The sequence below is a fragment of the Scyliorhinus canicula genome, chromosome 2, assembly GCF_902713615.1.
Source record: "Scyliorhinus canicula chromosome 2, sScyCan1.1, whole genome shotgun sequence".
In the NCBI taxonomy this organism is placed as follows: Eukaryota; Metazoa; Chordata; class Chondrichthyes; order Carcharhiniformes; family Scyliorhinidae; genus Scyliorhinus; species Scyliorhinus canicula.
The window spans coordinates 196,286,181-196,310,970 of record NC_052147.1 but is presented as its reverse complement, the minus strand read 5'-3'; the positions used below and the strand labels follow the sequence as shown (position 1 = coordinate 196,310,970).

Sequence of the window (24,790 nt, the reverse complement as noted above, 5' to 3'; positions counted from 1 at the left end):
CCCTCTGGAAAACTAGGTATCACACATGTGAACCTATGCCAGAATTGCGCCACCCTGGATTATTCAACGGCTGCTAGTGCCCAGCAACCATTGCGGACAGAGTTTTTAATCGCAAAAATTGGATGCAACACTATGGTGGAGTCAAGAGGGAAAAGAGTGCTCCCCTAACTCTATAGTAGTCCAATCAGGCCTCCACACACCATCCCCACTCCCATCCCCACCACAGTGCACACTCTGCCTCTGACCCTCTTCCTTCCCAAGACTTGCCTATATCCTGCTGCCAGCATTTAAATAACCTGGAATCAATTTTCTTCAGATTAGTGAACTGCCTATGGAATCTGACAAGGGCTGGCAGGTCACCCAGTTAATGGCCGGGATTCTCCCCTATCCGGTGGGGCGGGGGGGTCCCAGCGTGTTGGAGTAGTGTGAACCACTCCGGCATCGGGCCGCCCCAAAGATGCGGTTTAGGGGCCAAGCCCTCACATTGAGGGGCTAGGCCCACGCCGGAGTGGTTACCGCTCCGCCGGCTGGCGTGAACAGCCTTTGGCGCCACGCCAGCCGGGGCCGAAAGGACTTCGCCGGCCGGCTTAAGTCCGCGCATGCGCTGGGGAGGGGGTCTCTTCCGTCTCCGCCATGGTGAAGACCATGGTCATGGTGAAGGCGGAAGAAAAAGAGTGCCCCCACGGCACAGGCCCACCCGCCGATCGGTGGGCCCCGATTGCGGGCCAGGCCACCGTGGGGGCACCCCCCCAGGGTCAGATCGCCCCATGCCCCCCCCCCCCCCAGCCAGGACCCCGGCACCCGCCCGTGCTGCCAATCCCGCCGGTAAGAGAGGTGGTTGAATCCACGCCGGCGGGAGAGGCTAGTCAGCGGCGGGACTTCGGCCCATCGCGGGCCGGATAATTACTGCGGGGGGCCCGCCGGCGCGGCGCGATTCCCGCTCCCGCCGAATCTCGGGTGGCGGAGAATTCGGGACACGGCGGGGCGGGATTGACGCCGGCCCCGCCGATTCTCTGACCCGGCGAATCCTGCCCAATGAGATTCAAGGTCTCGGGTCCCCAGTTTGTTTGCACATTAAAGGTTCTAACACATTTCTATCTTGTTGTGCCACTAATAAATACGCTACACTATATTTATTTGTAAGTAATCTTAAAAATGTGTTTTTCTCATGGTCTAAACTATTCTGCTATAAAATGATTGATGGCTCATTATAACCCAATGCGCTGCAAAAAAATCAGAAGATATTTGAAAGCTGCCCAGGTCAATCATTTCCATGTTTTGACAATATTTATCTTTATCAACATGCATTGTCTGGTCTGAAATTGCTAACTCATAATCCTTCGGAAATTAGGCAAAGGTTCTATTACTAATGATGTGATGAAATGTGGAAACCCCAATGCAATATGGTTATGCTACGTGGCTTGGTATTATAGATTGATAATTAATTACAAAATGTTCAAAAGATTTGAAAGAAATTGTTAAATTACCTGTCACTTTAACGCCCTCCTTGGTCTCAACAGGTACACCAACACCAAACTCATTTTCACCCCGGACACGGAAGTAGTAAATGCCGCCTTCTTGTAAGTTGCTAACTTTGTAGGTAAGACGCTGACAGTTGCTTGTTACAGTGACCCATGCCTTTTTACTAGCTTCACGTTTTTCAATATGATAATTCTTCACTCGAGCACCACCTTCATTTTCTGGTACATCCCAGGTCAGCGTTACAGATTCCTTGGTAACTTCTTTTATAATAATAGCGCCAGGAGGCCCAGGTGAATCTAGGACCTTGACAACTAGTGTTAGTGTGGCAGTAGCTAGGACATTCTGAAGTGTTATTGTGTATTTACCACAGTCATTCCTTGTTGCTTTTTCTATTGTTAAGGAGGTACTTGAATCAGTACAATCAATAGTTCCTCTTGCACGGAGGTCGACATCAGGTTTGCTCCACATAACATTGGGCACTGGTTTTCCTCTAAAAGGCACAGGTAATGTAAAGGAACTTCCAGCCTTGACAATTAAAGTTTTGCGCATTTCATTATCAATATCAAATGCAGGTTCCTCTTCTCTTTCTTTTGCAATATGTGGGTCAGATATTTGACTTGGTTCACTAACACCAACTTTGTTAACTGATCGTACACAGAAAACATACTCTGCTCCAGATGTAAGTTGAAGTACTGTGTATTCTGTGCTTCTCAAGTTCTGAACTGCTGTTATCCATTCAGTATCTTCAGAAACTTTATAGTCTACATTGTATCCAGTGACAGGTGCTCCACCATCAAACAGTGGTTTTGTCCAGCCAACAGTAATGCTGGTCTTTGCTGAATCAATAATTTTTGGTTTGGATGGAGGAGAGGGTATGAAAACTGGATCTTCCGCACGAACCAATGCTGATGGTTCACTTGGAGGACCAACACCAGCAGCGTTTTCTGCATATACACGATATTCATATTCCGCACCTTCACGGAGCCCTGTTGCTTTTACTCTTAGATCATACACAGGTTTCTTAGTAACCCGAGTCCAGCGTAAACCAGTCTTTTCTCGCTTTTCAATTATATATCCAGCAATTGGATTCCCACCGTCACTGTCAGGTCTTTCCCAGCAGATGGTCATGGTATTCTTTGTGACATTGGTTATTTCTATTGATTTTGGTGCATCGGGAATTGTGAATGGATCAATGGCCTTTACAGGTTCACTCTCTAAAACTTCACCAACTCCATACTTGTTCACTCCCATCACTCTGAAAACATACTCATTACCTTTAAGCAGTTTAGTTACTTTACACGATGTTGTTGGTACATTTTCTGTTACACAAGTCCAAGCAAGACGACTTGTTTCACGCTTTTCGACAATGTAGTGATCAATTTCTGCTCCTCCATTTTCCTGAGGAGGTGCCCATGACAGTGAACACTTTTCAGCTGTACGGCCAGTTATTTCCAAAGGACCAGCAGGTGGGCCTGGTCTATCAAGTACCTTGCAGTTAACAGCCAGGGATCTTGTTCCTGCAACATTCTGCAGTGTCACAATATATTGTCCTGAGTCTCGCCTAATACAGTCCTTAATAACAATTGCAGTGCTGTTGTCAGTTGATTGGATTTCAACTCTAGCTTGTCCTTCAAGCTCTTTACCGTCCTTTGTCCATGATATCACTGGAAGAGGACGACCTGCAATATCTGCATTAACCTTGACAGTCTCACCTGCCTTAACAACAATTTCTCTAAACTTGGCATCCATCATAATTCTTGGGGCTTCCATATCATCCTTAACAGTAATGGGCCCTGTTGATTCGGATGGTTCACTGAATAACCCTGCAGCATTCTTTGCAATAATATGGAATTCATAACGATGATCTTCACTAAGACCAGTAACATCAAAGTATGTTTCTTGGACATTCGTAAAATTACACTTCAGCCAGCGTCCATCAGGTAGCTCCTTAGATTCAATAATATAACCAGTAACTTTAGCACCACCATCATATTCTGGCTTGGTCCAAGATAACGAAACAGAAGTTCTTGTAATATACGTTACTTCAGGTTGACCTGGAGGATCACAGGGGTCCCTTGCTGCAACAGGTTCACAAACCTTACTGTGTTTACCTATACCAGCAATGTTTTCAGCATACACACGATACTCATATGCCAGACCTTCTTCAAGACCAGTAACCTTCATTTTTGTGTCAGTTATAGGACCTCGATTCATCTTAGTCCACAAGATACTGCTTCTTTCTTTGCATTCAAGGTGGTAGCCTATAATTTTGGAACCTCCATCAACAACTGGTTCATTCCACTTTACAATCATGTAACCTTTAGTAGCATGTGCAACAATAGGAGTTGAAGGAGGACCAGGTGGTTTAAATGGATACTCTGCAATGACAGTGGGCGAATCAATATAGTGACCCTTGCCATATCGGTTTTCCGCGTAAACACGGAACTGGTATTCACATCTTGGTGTAAGGTGTATGACTTTAATTGATGTTCTTGCTACAGTGGCAGAAACAGTTTCCCATATAGTTGTTGTGGTATCTCTCTTCTGAACAATGTAATTGTTAATTTGGCAACCACCATCATACTCAGGTGCTTTCCAGGACAAAGTTATATAATCAGAACTGACTTCATCGATATGAATGGAACTAGGCGGCCCAGGTTTGTCAAGCACAATAACGGTAATTAAGATAGTTTTTGATCCCGTACTATTTGAAAAAGTTACTTCATATTTTCCAACATCTTCCTTCATGGCGTCCTTGATGGTAAGAAGTGTTGATATCTTTGATGTCTGAACATTTATTCGCGTTGTCTGTTTCAAAGGCTCCTCATTTTTCTTCCAAGTCACAGTTGGCAAAGGCCTTCCTCTAAATGGTATGTCAATCTTGAGGTCATTACCAGACTTTACACTATAACTGTTAAAAAGAAGCTCAGCAGATGGCTCAATTTCGACATCTTTTGCAACCACTGGTACTCCCAACTGTCTTGGGTCACTCTTTCCTTTCTCGTTCACAGCTACTACACTAAAGGTGTATTCCTCACCTGTAGTTAGTCCTTTCACTGTTGTTTCTAATGTTTTCACTTGGGCACATGTGAGCCATTTTTCACTTCCCTTCGTCTGCATTTGGACAATGTAAGAAGTTATTTTGCTACCTCCATCATGCTCGGGTTTCTCCCAGGTAAGTGTTGCACTATTTCGTGTTACATCTACCAGTGTCACTTTACCAGGAGGCAAGGGTACCTCAGATGCTTTAATGGGCTCAACAGACTCAGCTGGCAAACCTATTCCATACTCATTAACTGCCATTACACGGAATAAATAAATACCGCCTTCTTGAAGTGAATTAATTTTGAATGTGTTTTTAATACAATTGTTGTTAACAGCAGCAAAAGCCTTTCTGGTAGATTCACGTTTTTCAACGATGTAATTGGTGATCTTTGCCCCACCATCAATAAGAGGTGGTTCCCATGATATAGTCACTGAATCTTTCTTCACTTCTTTTATATGTAGGTTCACAGGAGCACTTGGTGAATCTAGTACTCTGACATTAACAAAGGCAGATTTAACACCACTGTTGTTTTCCAAAGTCAAATTATACTTGCCACTGTGAAATCTGTTGACATTATCTATAACCAGCATAGTGTAAGAGCTTGTAACTTCAATCTGGGCTCGTCCACTTAGAGCACCTTCAGCTTTTTCCCATTTTACTTCAGGTTCTGGTCTGCCTTTAATAGGAACAAATAACCTCAAAGTACCACTGGCACGTACAGACACAACCTTCCGGAGATTAGCATCTAGCTCAATTTCTGGTGGCTCAAGCTTATCAGCTGCAATTACTGTCCCAGAAACATTGACAGGTTCTCCTACTCCTTCCGAATTAATAGCACATATGCGAACATTATACTCAGTGTTCTCCTTCAAGTCTTCCACTGTGAAATGTGTTGATTGCACACCTGTTGGAGGGGTGCATGTGATCCAATTATCGGTATTTGCTTCTTTCACCTCCACAGTATAACCCTTAATTTTAGCTCCACCATCATAAATAGGCTTGCCCCATTTAAGGACTACTGTGGATTTTGTTGTGTCTACCACCCTTGGATTGCTTGGTGGACCGGGAGGATATACTACGTCGCATGCTCTGTAGAAAATGGATGGTTCACTTGGTTCGCTCACGCCTGCAGCATTTTCAGCAGATACACGGAATTCATAGAAGTGATCTTCAGTTAAACCAGTAGCTCTAAACCTTAAATCGCTCAGCCTCTTTTTATTGCATTTGGTCCACCTGATTCCATCTTTGTCTCGCTTCTCCAGTATATAACCTTCAATTTCAGTTCCACCATCATCCACAGGGTGGCCCCATGTCACAACCATAGAATCTTTAGTAATCGCTGTAACCTCGGGCACTGTTGGTGCACTTGGTGTATGGTATGGGTTTCTGGCCACAACTGGGTCAGATTCCAGTGGTTCACCAATTCCATATTTGTTTACTGCCATGACACGGAATATGTACTCATTACCTGTAAGAAGTTTGGTTACTTTATGACTGATAGCTTGTACATCAGATGCTACTTGTGTCCATGAAAGTCGGGAGGTTTCTCTCTTTTCTATTATATAGTGAGAAATATTGGCACCGCCATCCTGAGAAGGAGGATTCCAAGCCAAGTAGCACTTTTCTGCAGTTACACCAGAAACTGTCAAAACACCATCAGGAGGACCGGGCCTATCAAGGACCTTAACGGTTATTGGAATAGATTTTGTTCCACCTACGTTACTGAGCTGAAGAACGTAGTGTCCACCATCAGTTCGAATGCAATCCTTGACAGCCAGACTAGTTTTTTGAATAGTAGTTTTAGTTTCCATTCTAGCAACATTTGCTTCAATATCTTTGCCATCTTTGATCCATGTTACATCAGGTACAGGTTTACCATGGATGTCAGCCTCGAGTGCAAAGTTGTCCCCTGCATTAACAACGATTACATCTTTGTACTTAGGGTCCATGGAAGCTCTTGGAGCTTCAATTTCATCTCTTGCTGTAATTGGTCCAGTGCTTTCAGATGGTTCACTGAAAATACCAGCTGCATTTCTTGCAATTGCTCTAAATTCATATTTTGCATCTTCAGTTAATCCAGTAACAGTAAATTCAGTGTCAATTATGTTGGTAAAACTAGCTTTCATCCAGCGACCATCAGGGAGTTCTTTCCTTTCTATCACGTATCCAGTAATTTTGCTACCACCATCATACTGAGGCTTTTTCCAATGTAGGGTAACATAATTTCTTGTGATGACAACAGCATCAGGGCGGCCAGGAGGATCGCAAGGATCACGGGCTACGTAACATTCAGAAACCTTGCTAGGTTTACCAGTGCCAACAATATTCTCTGCGTAAACTCTGAACTCGTATTCAATACCTTCTTCTAGATTGTTACACTTGTAATGCGTATCTTGAATGATTGTTTTGTTCAGTTTTGTCCAGAGAATGCTGTTCCTTTCTTTGCGTTCAAGATGGTAACCTAAAATTTTACTTCCACCATCAATCACTGGCTCATTCCATTGTACATGCATGGTGTCCTTTGTGGCAGCTGACACAAAAGGAGTGCCTGGTGAGCCGGGTTGTTTGTATGGGTACTGAGCAATGACTGCTGCAGAATCTAAAGATGAACTCTTTCCATATCTATTTTCAGCAAAGATTTTGAACTGATACTCAGATCCTGTGGTAAGTTTGGTAACTTTAATAGTTGTTCTTGCCACAGTTGCAGACACCAGATGCCAAACAGTGGTAGTTGTGTCCCGCTTTTCAACAATATAGTTGTTAATTTGACAGCCTCCAGTATATTCTGGTGGATTCCATGACATTACAACAAAATTAGCACTAACATCATCAAATTTTACTGGTCCAACTGGAGGACCTGGCTTATCAAGCACAATGATACCAATCTCTTCTTTTGCAGTCCCAGCACTGTTTGTAGCACTTACTGAATACTTTCCATGGTCATCTCTATGACCTTCTTTAATATGAAGGGTTGTTGCTGTTGTTCCTTCCTCCACATTAATTCTTGTTGTCTGTTTTAGTGTCTGCCCATCCTTCATCCATACAATTTTAGGTTTGGGACAGCCAATAAATGGAACTTCAATCTTTAGGTTCTCCCCGGCCTGGACACTATATGTGTTGAACGTGAGTCTGAAAGCAGGTGCAATACTTTGGTCTTTAGCTATCACTGGTACGGCCAAGGGTCTCGGATCACTTTTTCCTTTCTCATTGAAAGCAATTACACGGAAGAGATATTCCTGGCCTGAACTGAGACCGGAAACTACTGCATCACATGTCTTGGTTTGAGTAATAACACCCCATTTGTCAGATCCTTTAGGTTGCATTTCTATCAAATATCCCATGATTCTGCTCCCTCCATCATGTTCAGGCTTCTCCCAAATTAGAGAGACACTCTTTTGGGTGACATCGACAAGAGTGATTTTTCCTGGAGGTAAAGGTGGCTCAGAAGCCTTCACAGCATCCATCGTTTCGACAGGTATACCAACACCAAACTCGTTCTCGGCCATCACACGGAAATAATAAATAGCTCCTTCAGTAAGATTCTCTGCTTTGAAACTGCACTTGTTACATTTAGCAGTTATATTAGCATAAGCTTTTCTGGTTGATTCACGTTTGTCAATAACATAGTTTTTAACCTTCGCTCCTCCATCAATTATGGGTGGTTCCCATATTAGCGTAACTGAATCTTTCTTTACATCCTTTACAGTTAAGTTTTGTGGAGCACCTGGAGTGTCAAAAACCTTTACTGTAACAAATGCAGACTTTGTCCCACTGCTGTTCACCAAAGTTAGAATATATTTCCCAGCATCATTTCTATCACAGTTGTCTATTGTTACTTGAGTATAATTTGGGGCCTTTTCTACTTGAGACTTATCAGTTAGTTCTCCCTCATCCTTTGACCAACTGATCTCAGGAGTTGGCCTACCTTTAAATGGTACAAAGATTCTGATAGTATTGCCAGCTCTAACTGCGATTCCCTTTCTTAATTCAGCTGCAAGTTCAATTTCAGGTGCTTCATGTTTATCTTCTGGTTTAACTATGCCAATTACATTTGCTGGCTCACCAACTCCAACCTTGTTGATGGCACAAACACGAACATTGTATTCCTGATGCTCAGTCAGTTTCTCAATTTCAAAGCGGGTGACCTGTAATCCAGATGGTGGTGTGCACATTGTCCAGTCTTCCTCATCTGCTTTGCGGATTTCTATTATGTATCCTTGAATGTCACTGCCACCGTCATAAATTGGTTTTCCCCAAATAAGCACAACAGAATTTTTTGTTGAGTCTACAACGTGTGGGTTTGCTGGTGGCCCAGGTTTGTAAACAGGATCACATGCTTTATAGAAATTTGTTGGCTGGCTTGGTTCACCAATCCCAGCAACATTTTCAGCAGATAACCTAAATTCATATTCATGGTCTTCTATGAGTCCTATGACTCTGAAGCGCAAATCTGTTATTCTATGCTTGTTGCACTTTGTCCATCTGATTCCAGCCCTGTCCCTCTTCTCTATAATATAACCTATAATTTCACTACCGCCATCAGTATCTGGTCTATGCCAGCAGATAGTCATCGAGTCTTTTGCAATATTGTTTACTTCCAAAGATTTTGGTGCACCAGGAGGTACAAATGGACTCTTCATTAGTACGGGTGCAGACTCCAAAGGTTCACCAACACCATACTTGTTGACAGCCATTATACGGAAGACATATTCATTGCCTTCGAGAAGCTTGGTAACTTTGTGCATAGTAGCTTGACAATCTACGGCCACAACAGTCCAAGCAAGGCGACTAGTTTCTCTTTTCTCAATAATATAGTGTGAAATAGCACTTCCACCATCATGTTGTGGAGGGCCCCAAGATAATGAACATTTTTCAGCAGTTACACCAGTAACTTGGACTGGACCTGCTGGAGGTCCTGACCTGTCCAAGACTTTTACATTGATTGGAACAGATTTTGTACCAGCCACATTAGAAGCTTGAAGAATGTACTGCCCACCATCCACTCTAATTGCCTCCTTAACAAGGAGCAAAGCTTTGAAATCCGTATTTTTAACCTCAAGTCTTGCTGATTCTTCAACTTCTTTTTCACCTTTGAACCACTGGATAATGGGTAGTGGTTTCCCATGAACATCAGCATCTAACTTAAATGTATCACCTGCGTTAACCACTATTGTGTCTCTGTATTTTGGATCCATAGATAGTCTAGGTGGTTCAACTTCATCTTTTGCAACAATTGGTCCAGTGTTGTCAGATGGTTTGCTGATTGTACCTGCAGCATTCTTAGCAATAATTCTGAAGTCATATTTTTCATCTTCAGTGAGGCCAGTTACAGTGAATTGAGTTTCAATTACATTTGTAAAGCTTGCCTTCATCCAACGGCCCTCCGGTAAGTCACGCTTCTCTACGATATATCCAGTTATGACACTGCCACCATCATATTCTGGCTTTGTCCATTGAAGTGTTATTGAGTTCCTGGTTACGATAATGGCTTCTGGACAACCTGGAGGATCACATGGATCACGAGCAAAATAGCATTCAGACACTTTGCTGGGCTTTCCAATACCAACAATGTTTTCAGCATATACTTTGAATTCATATTCAATGCCTTCTTCAAGTCCTGAAGTCTTAAATCTCGTATCTGGTATAATGGTTCTATTGATTTTTGTCCAAAGAATGCTGTTTCTTTCTTTGCGCTCAAGATGATATCCTAAGATTTTGCTACCTCCATCATTAATTGGTTCATGCCACTGCACTTCCATGCTGTCTTTAGTAACGGCTGCTACAAATGGCGTTCCTGGTGGGCCAGGTTCTTTAAATGGATACTGTGCTATAATTGCCTGCGAATCCAAGGCAAAACCTCGACCATATCTATTTTCGGCGAATATCCTAAACTGATATTCTGCTCCAGTTTTAAGTTTGCTTATCTTCAGACTAGTCCTGGCAATTGTAGCTGAAACAATCTCCCAATTTACGGTAGTTGTATCTCTCTTCTCAACTGCATAGTTAGTTATCTGACAGCCACCAGTAAATCTTGGTGGATCCCATGAAATTGTGACACTTTCAGCACTAACTGCATCAAATCTTACAGGACCACTTGGTGGACCAGGCTTATCAAGTGTTATTATTTCAATAGTTGCTGTCTTTTGTCCAACAACATTACCCACAGTGATGCCATACATTCCATTATCATCTCTAACTGATTCCTTAATGCTTAGGATTGTAGTATTGTCAGAATCAGTAACATTGACTCTAGTTGTCTGCTTGAGTGGCTGCCCATCCTTTGTCCAAGTAATTTTTGGTTTAGGACGTCCAGCTATAGGGATCTCAATTTTCAAGTCATGTCCTACCTGTATGCTATAACTACTAAATGCTGGTCTGACATCTGGTTCAATCAAAATATCTTTAGCAACCACAGGCACGGCAAGAGTTCTTGGATCACTCTTGCCTTTTTCATTCACTGCCATGACCCTAAACAGATACTCCTCTCCTTGTACCAGGTTATTGATTATTGCCTCAAGTGTTTTCACATGGGCACATGCCAACCATTTTTCACTACCTTTACTTTGCATTTCTACAATATACTGGATAATTCTGCTACCACCATCATGTTCTGGTTTCTCCCAGGTAAGTGACACAGTCCTTCTTGTCACATCAACCACGGTTATCTTTCCTGGTGGCTGTGGCACCTCAGATACTTTAACTGGGTCTGCAGTTTCTGCAGGTAATCCAATTCCATGCTCATTTTCAGCAGTTACTCTAAAGTAATAATTGCAACCTTCTTGAAGTTGTTCTATCTTAAAACAGGTCTTGTGGCAGTTTGTGATAACAGCTGAGTAGGCTTTCCTTGTAGATTCTCGTTTTTCTACAATGAAATTCTTAATTTTAGCACCTCCATCCAACAGAGGATATTCCCAGGATAAGGTTACATTATCCTTTGTTACTTCCCTGACTTTGAGATTAACTGGTGGGCTTGGTGTATCAAGGACTCTCACAGTAACAAATGCAGATTTTGTTCCGCTATTGTTTTCCAAAGTTAATATGTATTTGCCCGAGTCATATCTATTAACATTATCAATTACAAGCAATGTGTAGCTTTCAGAAACTTCAATCTGTGCACTGTCTCTTATTTCACCATCTGCCTTGGTCCATTTCACTTCTGGAGCAGGACGGCCTCTGATTGGAACAAATAATCTCAAAGAACAATTAGCTCTGACATTAATAACTTTCCTCAAATCAGCATCGAGATCAAGGTCTGGAGCTTCTAACTTATCCTCCAAAAGGATAGTGTCAGGCATGTCGGCATGTTCACCAACGCCTGCCTTATTGACAGCACAGACACGGAACTTGTATTGATGTTTTTCCAGCAATTTATCCACCTCAAATCGCGTCTGCTTGATGCCACTTGCTGTTGTGCACATTGTCCATTCGTCAGTACTTAAATCACACATCTCCACAAGGTATCCTTGGATTTCACATCCACCATCATAAATGGGTTTACCCCATGAAAGGAAGACAGAAGATTTTGTAAAATCAGTTACTTTAGGATTGTTGGGTGGTCCAGGTTTGTAGATAGGGTCAGATGCGTGGTAGAAAATGGAGCATGCACTAGGTTCACTAATACCAGCAGCATTTTCAGCAGATACCCTAAATTCGTAATTATGATTTTCTAGAAGTCCAGTTACCCTGAAACGTAGTTCACTAACTAGCCGTTTGTTACACCTTGTCCATCTAATGCCCTCCTTGTCACGTTTTTCCAGAATGTAACCATGAATTTCACTACCACCATCAGATGCAGGTCTTCCCCATACAACTATCATTGAGTCCTTTGTGACAGCAGTGACTTCAGGTGTCTTTGGTGCATCAGGGCGTACAAATGGATTCTTTGCCATTACTGGGTCAGATTCAAGAACCTCACCTACACCGTATTTGTTTACAGCCATAACTCGGAAGATATATTCATTTCCTTCCAGAAGTTTGGTAACTTTGCAGCTTGGAGTCTGCACATTAGACTCGACTAATGTCCAGACCAAACGACTAGTTTCTCTTCTTTCAACAATGTAATGTAAAATATCACTACCGCCATCTTGTTTTGGTGGCTTCCAAGTTAATGAACATTTTTCAACAGTTACCCCAGTTATAACAATTGGTCCTTCAGGTGGTCCTGGTCTGTCTAGTACCTTCACATTAACAGCAACAGACTTTTGTCCAGCTACATTCTTTACCAACAGGGTATAGTGGCCACTATCGACGCGGATTGTTTCCTTGACAGTCAGAATTGTGTTAAAATCTGTACTTTTCATTTCAAGCCGAGAGGTGTTTTCAAGTTCTTGGTCTCCTTTCATCCACTGGATTGTAGGTATTGGTTTTCCATAAACATCAGCTTCAATTTTGAATAATTCACCTGCATGTACTACAATTCCTTCCTTATATTGTGGATCAATGCTAATTCGAGGTGGCTCAACTTCATCCTTAACAGTAATTGGGCCAGTGGATTCAGATGGTTCACTGAATACACTTGCTGCATTTCTAGCAATGACCCTGAACTCGTATCTCTGGTCTTCTACCAAGCCAGTGACAGCAAACTGAGTATCAATGACATTAGTAAAGCTGGCTTTCATCCAACGGCCATCAGGAACTTCTTTCTTTTCAACGATGTAGCCAGTGATTTTGCTGCCTCCATCATATTCAGGCTTGGTCCACTGCAGCGTCACTGAATTTCTAGTGACGATTATAGCTTCAGGGCGACCTGGTGGATCACAAGGATCTCTAGCTGCTACACAATCAGATACTTTGCTAGGTTTGCCAGTGCCAACAATATTCTCGGCATACACTCTATATTCATACTCAATGCCCTCCTCAAGATTCGTGGACTTGAATTTTGTATCAGAAATAATTGTCTTGTTCAGCTTGATCCATAAAATGCTGTTTCTTTCTTTACGTTCAAGATGGTAACCCAGGATCTTGCTGCCACCATCATTGACAGGTTCATTCCATTGCACGACCATGCTATCTTTTGTAACATTTGTTAAGAAAGGGGTACCAGGTGGACCAGGGGCCTTGTAAGGATATTGTGCCACAACCGATTCAGAAGTAAGGTAACTGCTCTTTCCATATCTATTCTCAGCTGCAATCCTGAATTGATATTCAGTACCAGTCTTTAAACGCGCAGCTTTGATAGTTGTTCGGGCTACAGTAGCAGAAACAATCTGCCAGGTAGTGGTTGAAGTATCTCTTTTTTCAACAATATAATTACTGATTTGACAGCCCCCATCATATTCTGGTGGTTTCCATGATATAATGATATTGTCTGCAGTAACATCCTCAATTTTGGCTGGCCCAGTTGGAGGCCCGGGCTTGTCTAAAACAATAATGCTAAGATTTTCAGATACTTCCCCAGCAGTGTTTGTAAGCTTTATATTGTACTGACCAACATCTTCACGACAGGCCTCCTTGATCATCAAAACTGCTTTATTATCTTTGCTCTCAGCATTAATCCTCGTTGTTTGTTTTAATGGCTGACCACCTTTCAACCAAGATATAGTGGGTCTAGGGCGTGCAATGAATGATACATCAACTTTTAAGTCTTCTCCTGCTAGGACACTGAATGTGGTAAACAGAAGTTTTAAAGTAGGAACAATCAGAAGATCCTTTGCAATAACAGGGACTCCTAGCTGTCGGGGATCACTGACTCCTTTTTCATTTTGTGCTGACACTCGGAATATATACTCTTCACCTTGTGTCAATCCTGTTATGGTGGCTTCAGTTATTTTCACTGTAGCACATGTTGTCCATTTTTCACTGCCTTTACTTTGCATCTCCACTATGTATCCTAAAATTCTACTGCCTCCATCATGCTCTGGTTTTTCCCATGACAACACTGCACTGTTTCTGGTCACATCTACAAGAGTTACTTTGCCTGGTGGTAGTGGCCTTTCTGAAACTTTAACTGAGTCAGGTGTCTCAACAGGAAGACCTATTCCATATTCATTTTCAGCTAAGACACGGAAGTAATAGCTGCAACCTTCTTGCAAGTGATCCACCTTCCAGCTTGTCTTATGACAGTTGGCAATCACTGTAGAGTAGGCTTTTCTTGTTGATTCTCTTTTCTCCACAATGTAATTCTTAATCTTCGAACCACCATCAATGAGTGGGGGCTCCCAACCAATTGTAACAGAGTCTTTGGAAATGTCCTTAATTTTCAAATTCTGTGGTGCTCCTGGAGTATCCAGAACTCTAACATTGACAAAAGCAGATTTGCTACCTCCACTGTTCTCTACTGTTAAGATATATTTGCCACTGTCAAATCTATTTACATTTGAAATGATAAAGAGGGAATATGAACTTGTATTTTCAATTGAAGCTCTATCTAAGGGCTCCGCATCTCCCCTTGCCCATTTAATCTCAGGCGTTGGTCTTCCTCTAATTGTAACAAACAATCTCAAGGTGCAGCAAGCTCTTATCAATACCATTTTACGCAAGTCAGCATCAAGCTCAATTTCGGGAGGCAATAACCTTTCTTCAGCTTTCACTGTTCCAGGAATTTGTGCAGGCTCTCCAATGCCTTCAGAATTCATAGCATATATGCGAACTTGGTACTCTTGGTTTTCTTTTAGATTAGTAATTGTGAATGAAGTAGCCTTGAGTCCACTCTGTGGTGTTACCACTGTCCATTCATCTTCTTCAGGGAGACTTGTTTCAACCATGTAACCTGTAATTTCTGAACCACCGTCATAGATTGGTTTATTCCATGCAATGGTGATTGAAGATCTGCTGGTATCTAGTACTCTCGGGTTACCTGGTGGACCAGGTTTGAAGACAGTGTCAAGTGCTTTGTAGAATGAGCTCGAAGAGCTGGGTTGACTTACACCAGCAGCATTTTCAGCCTTGATTCTGTATTCATATTCATGCCCTTCTGTGAGCTTACCAACTTTGTATCGTAGATCAGTTACTGTTCTTTTATTGCATTTAACCCAGCGCATTCCTGTCTTGTCACGCCTCTCAATAATGTAGTTAGTAATTTCACTTCCGCCATCGGAATCAGGATGTCCCCAACAAACCACCATTGAATCCTTTGTAATTGCTGTAACTTCAGGATTTTTTGGTGGGCTAGGTGGTACAAATGGATTAGCAGCAACAACTGGTTCTGATTCCAATGGTTCACCAACTCCATATTTATTTACTGCCATGACACGGAATATATATTCATTCCCTTTCAGAAGTTTTGGTATCTTTAATTTGGTTATTTGAACATCTGTGGCCACGTTAGTCCAGGCAAGTCTGCTGGTTTCACGTTTTTCAACTACATAGTATTCAATCTTTGCACCGCCATCATCTGGTGGAGGCAACCACGATATCACACATTTTTCTGATGTGACATCTGAAATCACTATAGGTCCTTCAGGAGGCCCTGGTCTATCCAAAATCTTGACGTTAAAGACGTGCTTCGCTGTTCCTCCAGGATTGGATGCTGTAAGCGTATAAGCACCACCATCTCTTCTTATACTCTCTTTGTGTATTAAAGCAGTAGAGAAATCTGTCATCTTTATTTCTAGTTTTCCTGTATCTTCAAGTTCAATTTCTTCTTTTGTCCAGACCATTGTTGGTGGTGGTTGCCCTCTAACATCCGCTTCAAGTTTGAATGTTTCACCAGCTTTCAATAATAAAACACTCTTGAATTTAGCATCTACCATTATTCTGGGTTCTTCAATGTCATCTCTGCATATTATTTCATCAGTAGGCTCAGATGGTTTGCTTATTGAACCAGCAGCATTACGAGCTACTATACGGAACTCATACGTGTCACCTTCATTAAGACCACTGACAGTAAAGACAGTCTCTATCACATTGCTAAAGTTTGCCTTAAGCCAGCGACCACTAGGCAGATCCCTCTTTTCAACTGTGTAACCAGTTATCTTAAAGCCTCCATCATATTCTGGTCTTGTCCAGGTGAGTGTTACAGAATTTCTTGTAATGTTAAGTGCAACTGGTTTACCAGGAGGATCAATGGGGTCCAATGCATATACTGGATCTGATGGTTTACTTGGTTTACCTTTACCAGCCATGTTTTCAGCTACAACACGGAATTCATATGCAATGCCATCGGTAAGTCCAGCTGATTTAAAGGTGGTGCCTACAACCAAAGACTTATTTACAGTTTGCCAAAGTATACTATTTCTTTCCTTTCTTTCAATGTGATATCCAAAAATGGGACTTCCACCATCAGAAATAGGGTCATTCCAGGTGATAGTCATTGAATCCTTGCTAACAGCGATAACTTGTGGAGTTCCAGGAGGTCCAGGCACCTTAAATGGATATGCTGCAATAACAGCCTCTGAAGAGATTGCAGGACCAGTGCCATATCTGTTTTGAGCCTTAACTCGGAATTGATATTCAGTTCCAGTTGTAAGATGAGGAGCTTTAAATGTGGTACGTATCACTGTAGCTGCTAGTTCTACCCATGTAGTACTGTTGGTCTCACGCATTTCTACAATGTAATTGTTTATTGGCACTCCTCCATCATTTTCTGGAGGCTCCCATGCCAGCAATATGTAATCGGATGAAATTTCATCAAATTTAATTGGCCCTTTTGGGGGTCCGGGAAGGTCATGAACCTGAAGTGTGATGATGTCACTTACTTCACCAATTATATTTTTAGCTGTCAATGTAAACTTGCCACTGTCATTTCTTACGCATTCATTGATGTTAAGTATGGTGGAGTTTGCTGTATTTTCAACATTTATTCTCTGTGTCTGCTTCAAAGGTTGGTCTTCCTTCTTCCAGGTGACTGTTGGTTTTGGTCGACCAAGGACAGGGATATCAACTTTGATATTATCTCCTGCCTTTGCAATAACAAGCTTCTGGTATATGCCACGTAGATCAAATTCTGGAAGCATTGTTTGTTCCTTAACAAGAACTGGTCTGCTTTCTCGTGGATCACTTCTTCCAGCAGCGTTTACAGCCATTACTCGGAATGTGTATTCTTCATTTTCATTAAGATTTTTTGCAACATAATCCAGTGTCTTTACAGTTGCCAAAGACATCCAATTTTCAGAATTTTTCTTTTGTGCCTCAAGGACGTATCCAGTAATCTTGCTACCACCATCATGTATTGGTTTTGGCCAAGCCAGACTAACAGTATGCTTTGTTATATCCATAATGTGCAGGCGTTCTGGAGGTGATGGGGCTTCAGATGCTCTTATAGGATCTGAAGTCTCAGCTGGCTCACCTATGCCATATTCATTTTCTGCCATTACTCTGAAGTAGTACTCACATCCTTCTGTCAAATTGATAATTCTGTGTGAACATTTCTGGCAATTGGTTGTGACAGTAGCATATGCCTTCCGAGTTGATTCGCGTTTTTCTACAATGTAATTGGTTATCCGTGATCCGCCATCAATCATTGGCATATCCCATTGTATAGTAACGCTGTCTTTTGTTACTTCTCTTGCTTTGAGATTTATAGGAGGTCCTGGTGAGTCTAAAACTCTCACATTTACAAAGCCACTCTTTTTACCAGCAACATTTTCAAGACACATTGTGTACTTTCCAGCATCATATTTTGTGCAGTCTGGGATAAGCAGGAATGTGTATGAATCTGTGTTTTCTACAGTCGCACGACCCCTAACTGGGATGTCTCCTTTGAACCATGTGACTTCAGGAGTTGGACGTCCCTTGATTGGTACAAATATGCGAATGGTCACTCCAGCTCTGACAACAAGAGTTCTTCTCAGTTCAGCATCTAACTCAAAATCGGGTGTCATTTCACGTTCCTTAATTTCAACATCTTCAACTTGTGCAGGCTCACCGACCCCTTCTGCATTGACGGCACTAATTTTGAAGTTGTATCTTTCTCCTGACTGAAGGTTAGCAACAACAAATTCCGTTATTCTGAGTGCAGTGCCTGTTGTGTCTTTTATCCAGTTCTCATCTCCTTTTTTCCTGTGTTCGACTATGTAGCCAATAATGTCAAGGCCACCATCATAGTGGGGCTTTCCCCAAGTTAAACTAGCGGTAGTCTTTGTTGTGTCAACCACTCTTGGGTTAGAAGGTGGTCCAGGTACATCTGTAGAAATGGAAAGAAAATAATATAGTTATGTAAGTATTTCTATTTTCACAGAACAAAGTACCAATAACAAAGGTGAGGCATGTGTAATGGAACTTTAATACTTACATGCTACATCTTTTGTTAATACTGGCTGCGATGGATCACTTGGTGGTCCAATGCCTGCCTTATTTTCTGCACTGACACGGAATTCATACTCAATTCCTTCGTTGAGTCCTGTTACTTTATGTCGGAGATCGGATATTGGTTTCTTTGTTGCTCTAATCCACCTGAGACCTTTCTTTTCTTTGCGTTCCACAAAGTATCCTGTGATTTCACTACCACCATCATCAGCTGGTCTCTTCCAGCCAATGGTAACAGTATTTCTGGTAACATTAGTAACCTCAGGCTTTGTAGGTGGGCCAGGAGGACCTGAAAGAGGAATAGCAGAAATGAAGTTTACATTTCTATCAGGCTGATGTACAAAAGTAGTATTATTTTAGATAATTATAAATTATTATTTCGATCAGCAATTAAAAAAATGTGATTACCAAAACTGTCCACCATCTTAACTGGCTCTGCCTGTACTGGTTCACCAATCCCATATTGATTTACGGCAGAGACACGGAAGATATATTCATTTCCCTGTATAAGTTTGCTTGCAACATATCTGCAGCTAGGAACATCTTCGGCGACTAAAGTCCAGAGAAGGCGACTCGTTTCTCTCTTTTCAATTGTGTACGATTTAATTGGAGAACCTCCATCTTCGGCTGGAGGTGTCCAATTTAGTGTAACCTTCTCAGATGAAACATTGCTTATTTCAATAGGTCCCGGAGGACCGGGAACATCCAAAACTTTCACACGTACACTTTCCTCTTTGGTGCCGAATGGATTGCTGGCAGTGATGGTATATTCACCAGAATCTTTCCTCGTAGCATATTTAACAGACAGCGTCGAGGAAGTTGGAGTTTTTTCAATGTGAACAATCTCAGAGACTTTGAAGTCTTTTCCACCTTTAGACCATACTGATGTTGGTGGAGGTTTACCAAGTATACTAGTAGCGGTAATTACAATAGTATCACCAGCTTTAACCGTTAAACCTTCTTTAATGGTAGGATCAATTACAATTGTTGGTGCCACTGTGGGTGTAAAAGAAAGAAGTGAATTAGTATTGCTACGTGTTTTTTTCTAATTTTTATTTTTATCATGTGGTTAAAAATAGAAAATTACATACCATATTCATCCTGACAGATAATGGTTCCTGTAGTTTCAGATGGTGGGCTGATTGCTCCTGCTGCATTCTTTGCCTTTATACGGAATTCATATTTACAGCCCTCAGTAAGATCAGTAACAGTAAAAGCACACTCTTGAATGTTAATATGATTTGCTTTCATCCATGCCTTTGAAGGCAGATCACGTTTCTCAACAATGTAGCCAATTAGTTTGTGACCACCATCGTACTTTGGCTCAGTCCAGATTAGGGTTACAGATGTCCGGGTAACATTAATGACTTCAGGTTTTCCAGGAGGATCTGAAAAGAAAAACATTTGATATCAGGCTCTGCTTCTGCCATTTAAAATATGCAATAATAAGAAATGAGAAACTGCAATGGATTTCACCTACCAATTGGATCAAGTGCAGTAACAGGATGTGATGGTCCGCTAGGTTTCCCCACACCAGCCAAGTTAACAGCCATAACCCTGAATTCATATTCAAGACCTTCAGTTAAGCCTGGCACTCTAAGATCCCTCATTTTCAATGTGGTCTTATTTGCTCTCTTCCAAAGGAGGCTGTTTCTTTCTTTATATTCAATGTGATAACCTGGTACAAAAAAGTAGCGTCAAATAAATGTTGCACAGTTATGTAAGTTGAACAACTGGTCAAAAGGGAGAAATTAAACTTTGTACCTGTGATTGGGGAGCCACCAGTTTTCCTTGGATCCTTCCAAGTCAGGGAGACAGAATCATGCCTGACTGCAACTATTTCTGGTGGCAAAGGAGCATCAGGCACATCTTGGGGGAGGGAAAAAGAGAAATAAAATTCAGTTTAAAATTGAATGCCACACTGCAGTTGAGATTTATTTGCAAAATGCAAAGGTGCTTACCAAATGGATGCCTGGCTATCACAGAATCAGATTTCAGGCCTTCTCCCACTCCATATTTATTCTCAGCACTGACTCTAAACACATACTCATTTCCTTCATGAAGCCTTGTAATTCTGAATGATGTTTTTTGTACAGCAGAGGCGCTTGTCACCCATTTATTGGTGATGTTGTCACGTTTTTCTAAAATATAATTAGTAATTTCTGCACCGCCATCATCCTTCGGGGGTGCCCAGATTAAAGTAATTGCATCTGCTGTTACTTCATCAAAACGGAAAGGTGCAGTTGGTATTCCAGGCTTTCCAACTACTTTCATGTATATTGTAGCTTCTTTAGCGCCAGCAACATTCTTCAAGTTGATTGTGTATTTTCCAGCATCACTCTTTTGACAATCTCGCACTGCAAGTGTTGTATGAATTGCTGTGGATTCCACAGATATTCTTCCACTTTCCTGAAGAATATATTCACCTTTGCTCCATGTTACTTTTGGTACAGGTTTGCCACTGATTGGAATCTTTATACGGAAATTACTTCCCTCCCTGGCAATGTATGTTAGGTCAGGGATGTCTCGTAAGTCAAGATTTGGTGGTACTGTTAAGGCAAAGAGAACTTAATAAATTCAAACTTCAGTTTGACAAGTATACTTTGAAACCATTTTGACATTGAAATAATAATTTGCATTGTCTTGTTATGAGTGAAGCCTTAAGAAGCTATACAGTTTAACTTGAGGATCGACGTACAATAATTTACCATAGGTGGCATATCTTGGCTAAGCAATTTCAAAGAGATTATTATAATGATCACTGTCTAATTGAGGTTACCATTACAACCACTGCACAAATTCTGCATTTGGCTTATGCCAATTTTAATGTATATAAATGCTATTGATTAAGACTTGGAATGTTATAATTGAAGATGAAAATGCCAGCTACATCCTATACTAGGAACAGGAATAGATCATTCAGCCTTTTGACAGTGTTGCTTCAATGGATCAGATCTTGGCTGGGTATGTATCTCAACTCTATCTACCCACCTTCAAGCCAAAACCCTACACCCTGACTTAATAACAATCTGTTTATCTGTTTAGAAAATTTCAGCTGTCCCAGCATTCACAGCCTTTTTGGGAGAAAATAATTAGATACTTTCTCTACCCTTTGTGTGAAATAAGCTCATTTCACTCAGGAATGGTTTCCGCTAATTTTAAGATTATTACCCCTTGTTCTGGATTGCTCCACCAGAGAAAATAACTTTTCTTAATCTGCTGTACTGAAACCATTTATCATTTTAAAGACCTTGACCAGAATTTTGCCAACAGTGTGGTGTTCCCAATGTCGGGCAGAAATGTGCGTCTGCAGCATGCACGGGTGACTGGTGGAGTTTATGAGCTACCTTTCTATTAAGGCTGGTTGACATTCCCCGTGAGCTGCTGACTCAATCAGGGGGCCGATAGTTTAGTCGCACCACCCAGGAGTGGCGGCCTCTGCTGATGCTGCCATCAGACCTTCGGCCCACAGCAGTTAGGTGAAGCCAATGTTTTAAATTATTTATTTAAAATTCCCCTACCAGCCTCCCCGAACAGGCGCCGGAATGTGGCGACTCGGGGATTTTTACAGTAACTTCATTTGAAGCCTACTTGTGACAATAAGCGATTTTCATTTTCATTTCATTTCAATTTAGAGTACCCAATTCATTTTTTCCAATTAAGGGGCAATTTAGTGTGGCCAATCCACCTAGTCTGCACATCTTTGGTTTGTGGGGGCGAAACCCACGCAGACAAAATAGCCCCTAATTGGGCTTTTAACTATGGAAATTAGAGGTGGACAGCTGTCTCTAAATCAATTGTTGGCAAAATGCTTCATAGTGGTAATGTATTGGGAAGCCAATCAAACTCAGTGACCCATAATTTTACTTGATCCTTGCCTACCAACCCATCCTCTAGAGATCAATAAAATTCAGGCCCTGAATTTGATTGCCTGTCAATTCCGGGTGAAATTCACTAGCATTCCTGAGGCATGTTTCTCAGCGATGGAAGATGGTCCACTGTTGGCCAGCAGTGGATCCTCTGAATTTCCAACTGAATCCACCTCCTGGTGTCGGGAAGCCTGCAGCAGGGGTGCGCTGTCGGCAGGACAGGAAGATCCCACCGGCGTGAACGACCGGAAGATCTTGCCCAAAGTTCAATTTTGCTAATATTCTTTTATGTGGAGCCTTATAAATACCTCTTGGAAATGCATATATAAGCCCAGAAATTCCAGACAGTCCTATCCAACATGTTCCCCCCTCCAATATGCACAATGGGTCCCATCATATGTTCCAATGCACTGAATTTGTGGAAATTCCCCAGGAAGTTTGGACTTCTGATGGGCAATTCCGCTCCTACTGGACCCTCTGGAGTGCAGGTTGGAGAGCTCAAACAGTTCTGACTTATTTATCTGGATAGTTATTCAGGAAATGTCATAGAGAAAGAAAATAGTTTTAATTCTGGAGGAGCTATGCATAATCACTCTCACTGACTCACCTGACTACCACATCTCAGATTTTCACAATAACTTCATTGCAGTGTTAATATAAGCCTACTTGTGACACTAATAAAGATTCTTATTATATCCCACAACCTTTCAACACCCCTCGACTATCCCTGACCCCCAACTCCTCCCGATCCATCAACCCTCACCCCCTAAATTCCTGACCCTCTGAGTCACCTCCGACTCTTTGACACCCCGCTGACCATCTGACACCTCCCAACCTTCTGATTAACCTGTGACCATCCAATTCATTCCCCACCCTTGGAATCCCTCGATCCACTGATAGAACCACCCGATCACCTCACTCGCCCCACTCTCGAATTCGCTCCTGACCCTCCAACTTTCCCCAACCATCGAACTCACCCCAACTCTTCAATTTGCCTATGATCTTCTGACTCTCCCAGACCCTTCAACTTTCCAGATCCTCCAAATCCGCTGACCCACTGACTTCCACCTTCCCTCAAACTGATCCCCGATCATTCGACTCCCCCTGACCTGGCCTCACCACCCTGCCACTTTACTACCTGCCAACCTCGCACCAGGTCACCCTACCCAGCTGGTACCCTACCACCTACTCTATCCACTGTACCCATCAAGCATCCTACCATCCTGTCATTTTACACCCTACTCACCTTGCCACGCTACCCAGCTGGCACCATACCCATTGCACTACATTGTCACTTAGCACCCTACTCACCCTGCTACCTTCCCACACCATCACCCTACCACCTCACACACCCTGCCTAACATCCTGCCACCCTACCCAGCTGGCACCCTTTCTACCATACCACACAGTATTTAGCACTCTACCCATCATATGCACCATGCCTCCCTACCACCCATCCACTCATCTCGCTCATTCACTAACATAATGAAAAGCTATTTAAATATCCCAAAGCTTTTCAATGTATTAGAGAATGAAGACTTACCAAAATATGGCAGCTAATGCTATAGAAAAATGGTTTTGACTTCCCTCCAAAGATCCTGCACTATGAAGAAGGGCTCTCAGAACAAGAATGCTCTATATTTCTGAAAAGGCTTGGTTTGGAAATGCGAAATGTGCAGTTCCGGTGAAAGATGAAAAAAATCAGAGTGGGATGGCCATCCAAGGGCAATTGTCATTCCTCAGAGGTTTTGACCCATAGTATTAATAGACATTCCTTTATTCTCCTTGTTAGTGATCTCCTCAAAGATACCAACTAGATTAGTCACACACAACCTAATGACTAAGTTTAGTGGTGGGGGCATTACCTTTTAAATTCAAAGTATCCTCTCTGATTAGTGTAGTTTTAGTGTAGCTGTTAATTGCCAATTAGATTATCATATGTTTTTTAAAGCTCTACTTCTAATTTAAATTGTTACAAACGGAATTACTACAAGGTTAAAGTTGAAGTTCAGTAATAAGTCTTGCAACACCAGGTTAAAGTCCAACATGTTTGTTTCAACATGTTTGAAACAAACCTGTTGGACTTTAACCTGATGTTGTAAGACGTCTTACTGTGCTCACCCCAGTCCAACGCCGGCATCTCCACATCAAAGTTGAAGTTGTTATAGAACTAAGTGTTGCTGTGCCATAGTAGCAGTGTTGCACTTTA

At 42.0% G+C, this 24,790-nt stretch overlaps 1 protein-coding gene across 1 annotated transcript in view; it reads right to left on the bottom strand.

The window, feature by feature from the left end:
- LOC119961858 (titin-like) overlaps nt 1-24,790 on the bottom strand; it is a 408,409-nt gene that overhangs the window by 37,671 nt on the left and 345,948 nt on the right. Inside the window, 7 exon segments of the mRNA XM_038789292.1 lie at nt 1,488-18,590; nt 18,699-19,001; nt 19,121-19,708; nt 19,804-20,100; nt 20,193-20,390; nt 20,477-20,581; nt 20,674-21,261. Of these exon segments, the coding sequence (XP_038645220.1) occupies nt 1,488-18,590; nt 18,699-19,001; nt 19,121-19,708; nt 19,804-20,100; nt 20,193-20,390; nt 20,477-20,581; nt 20,674-21,261 (19,182 nt within the window).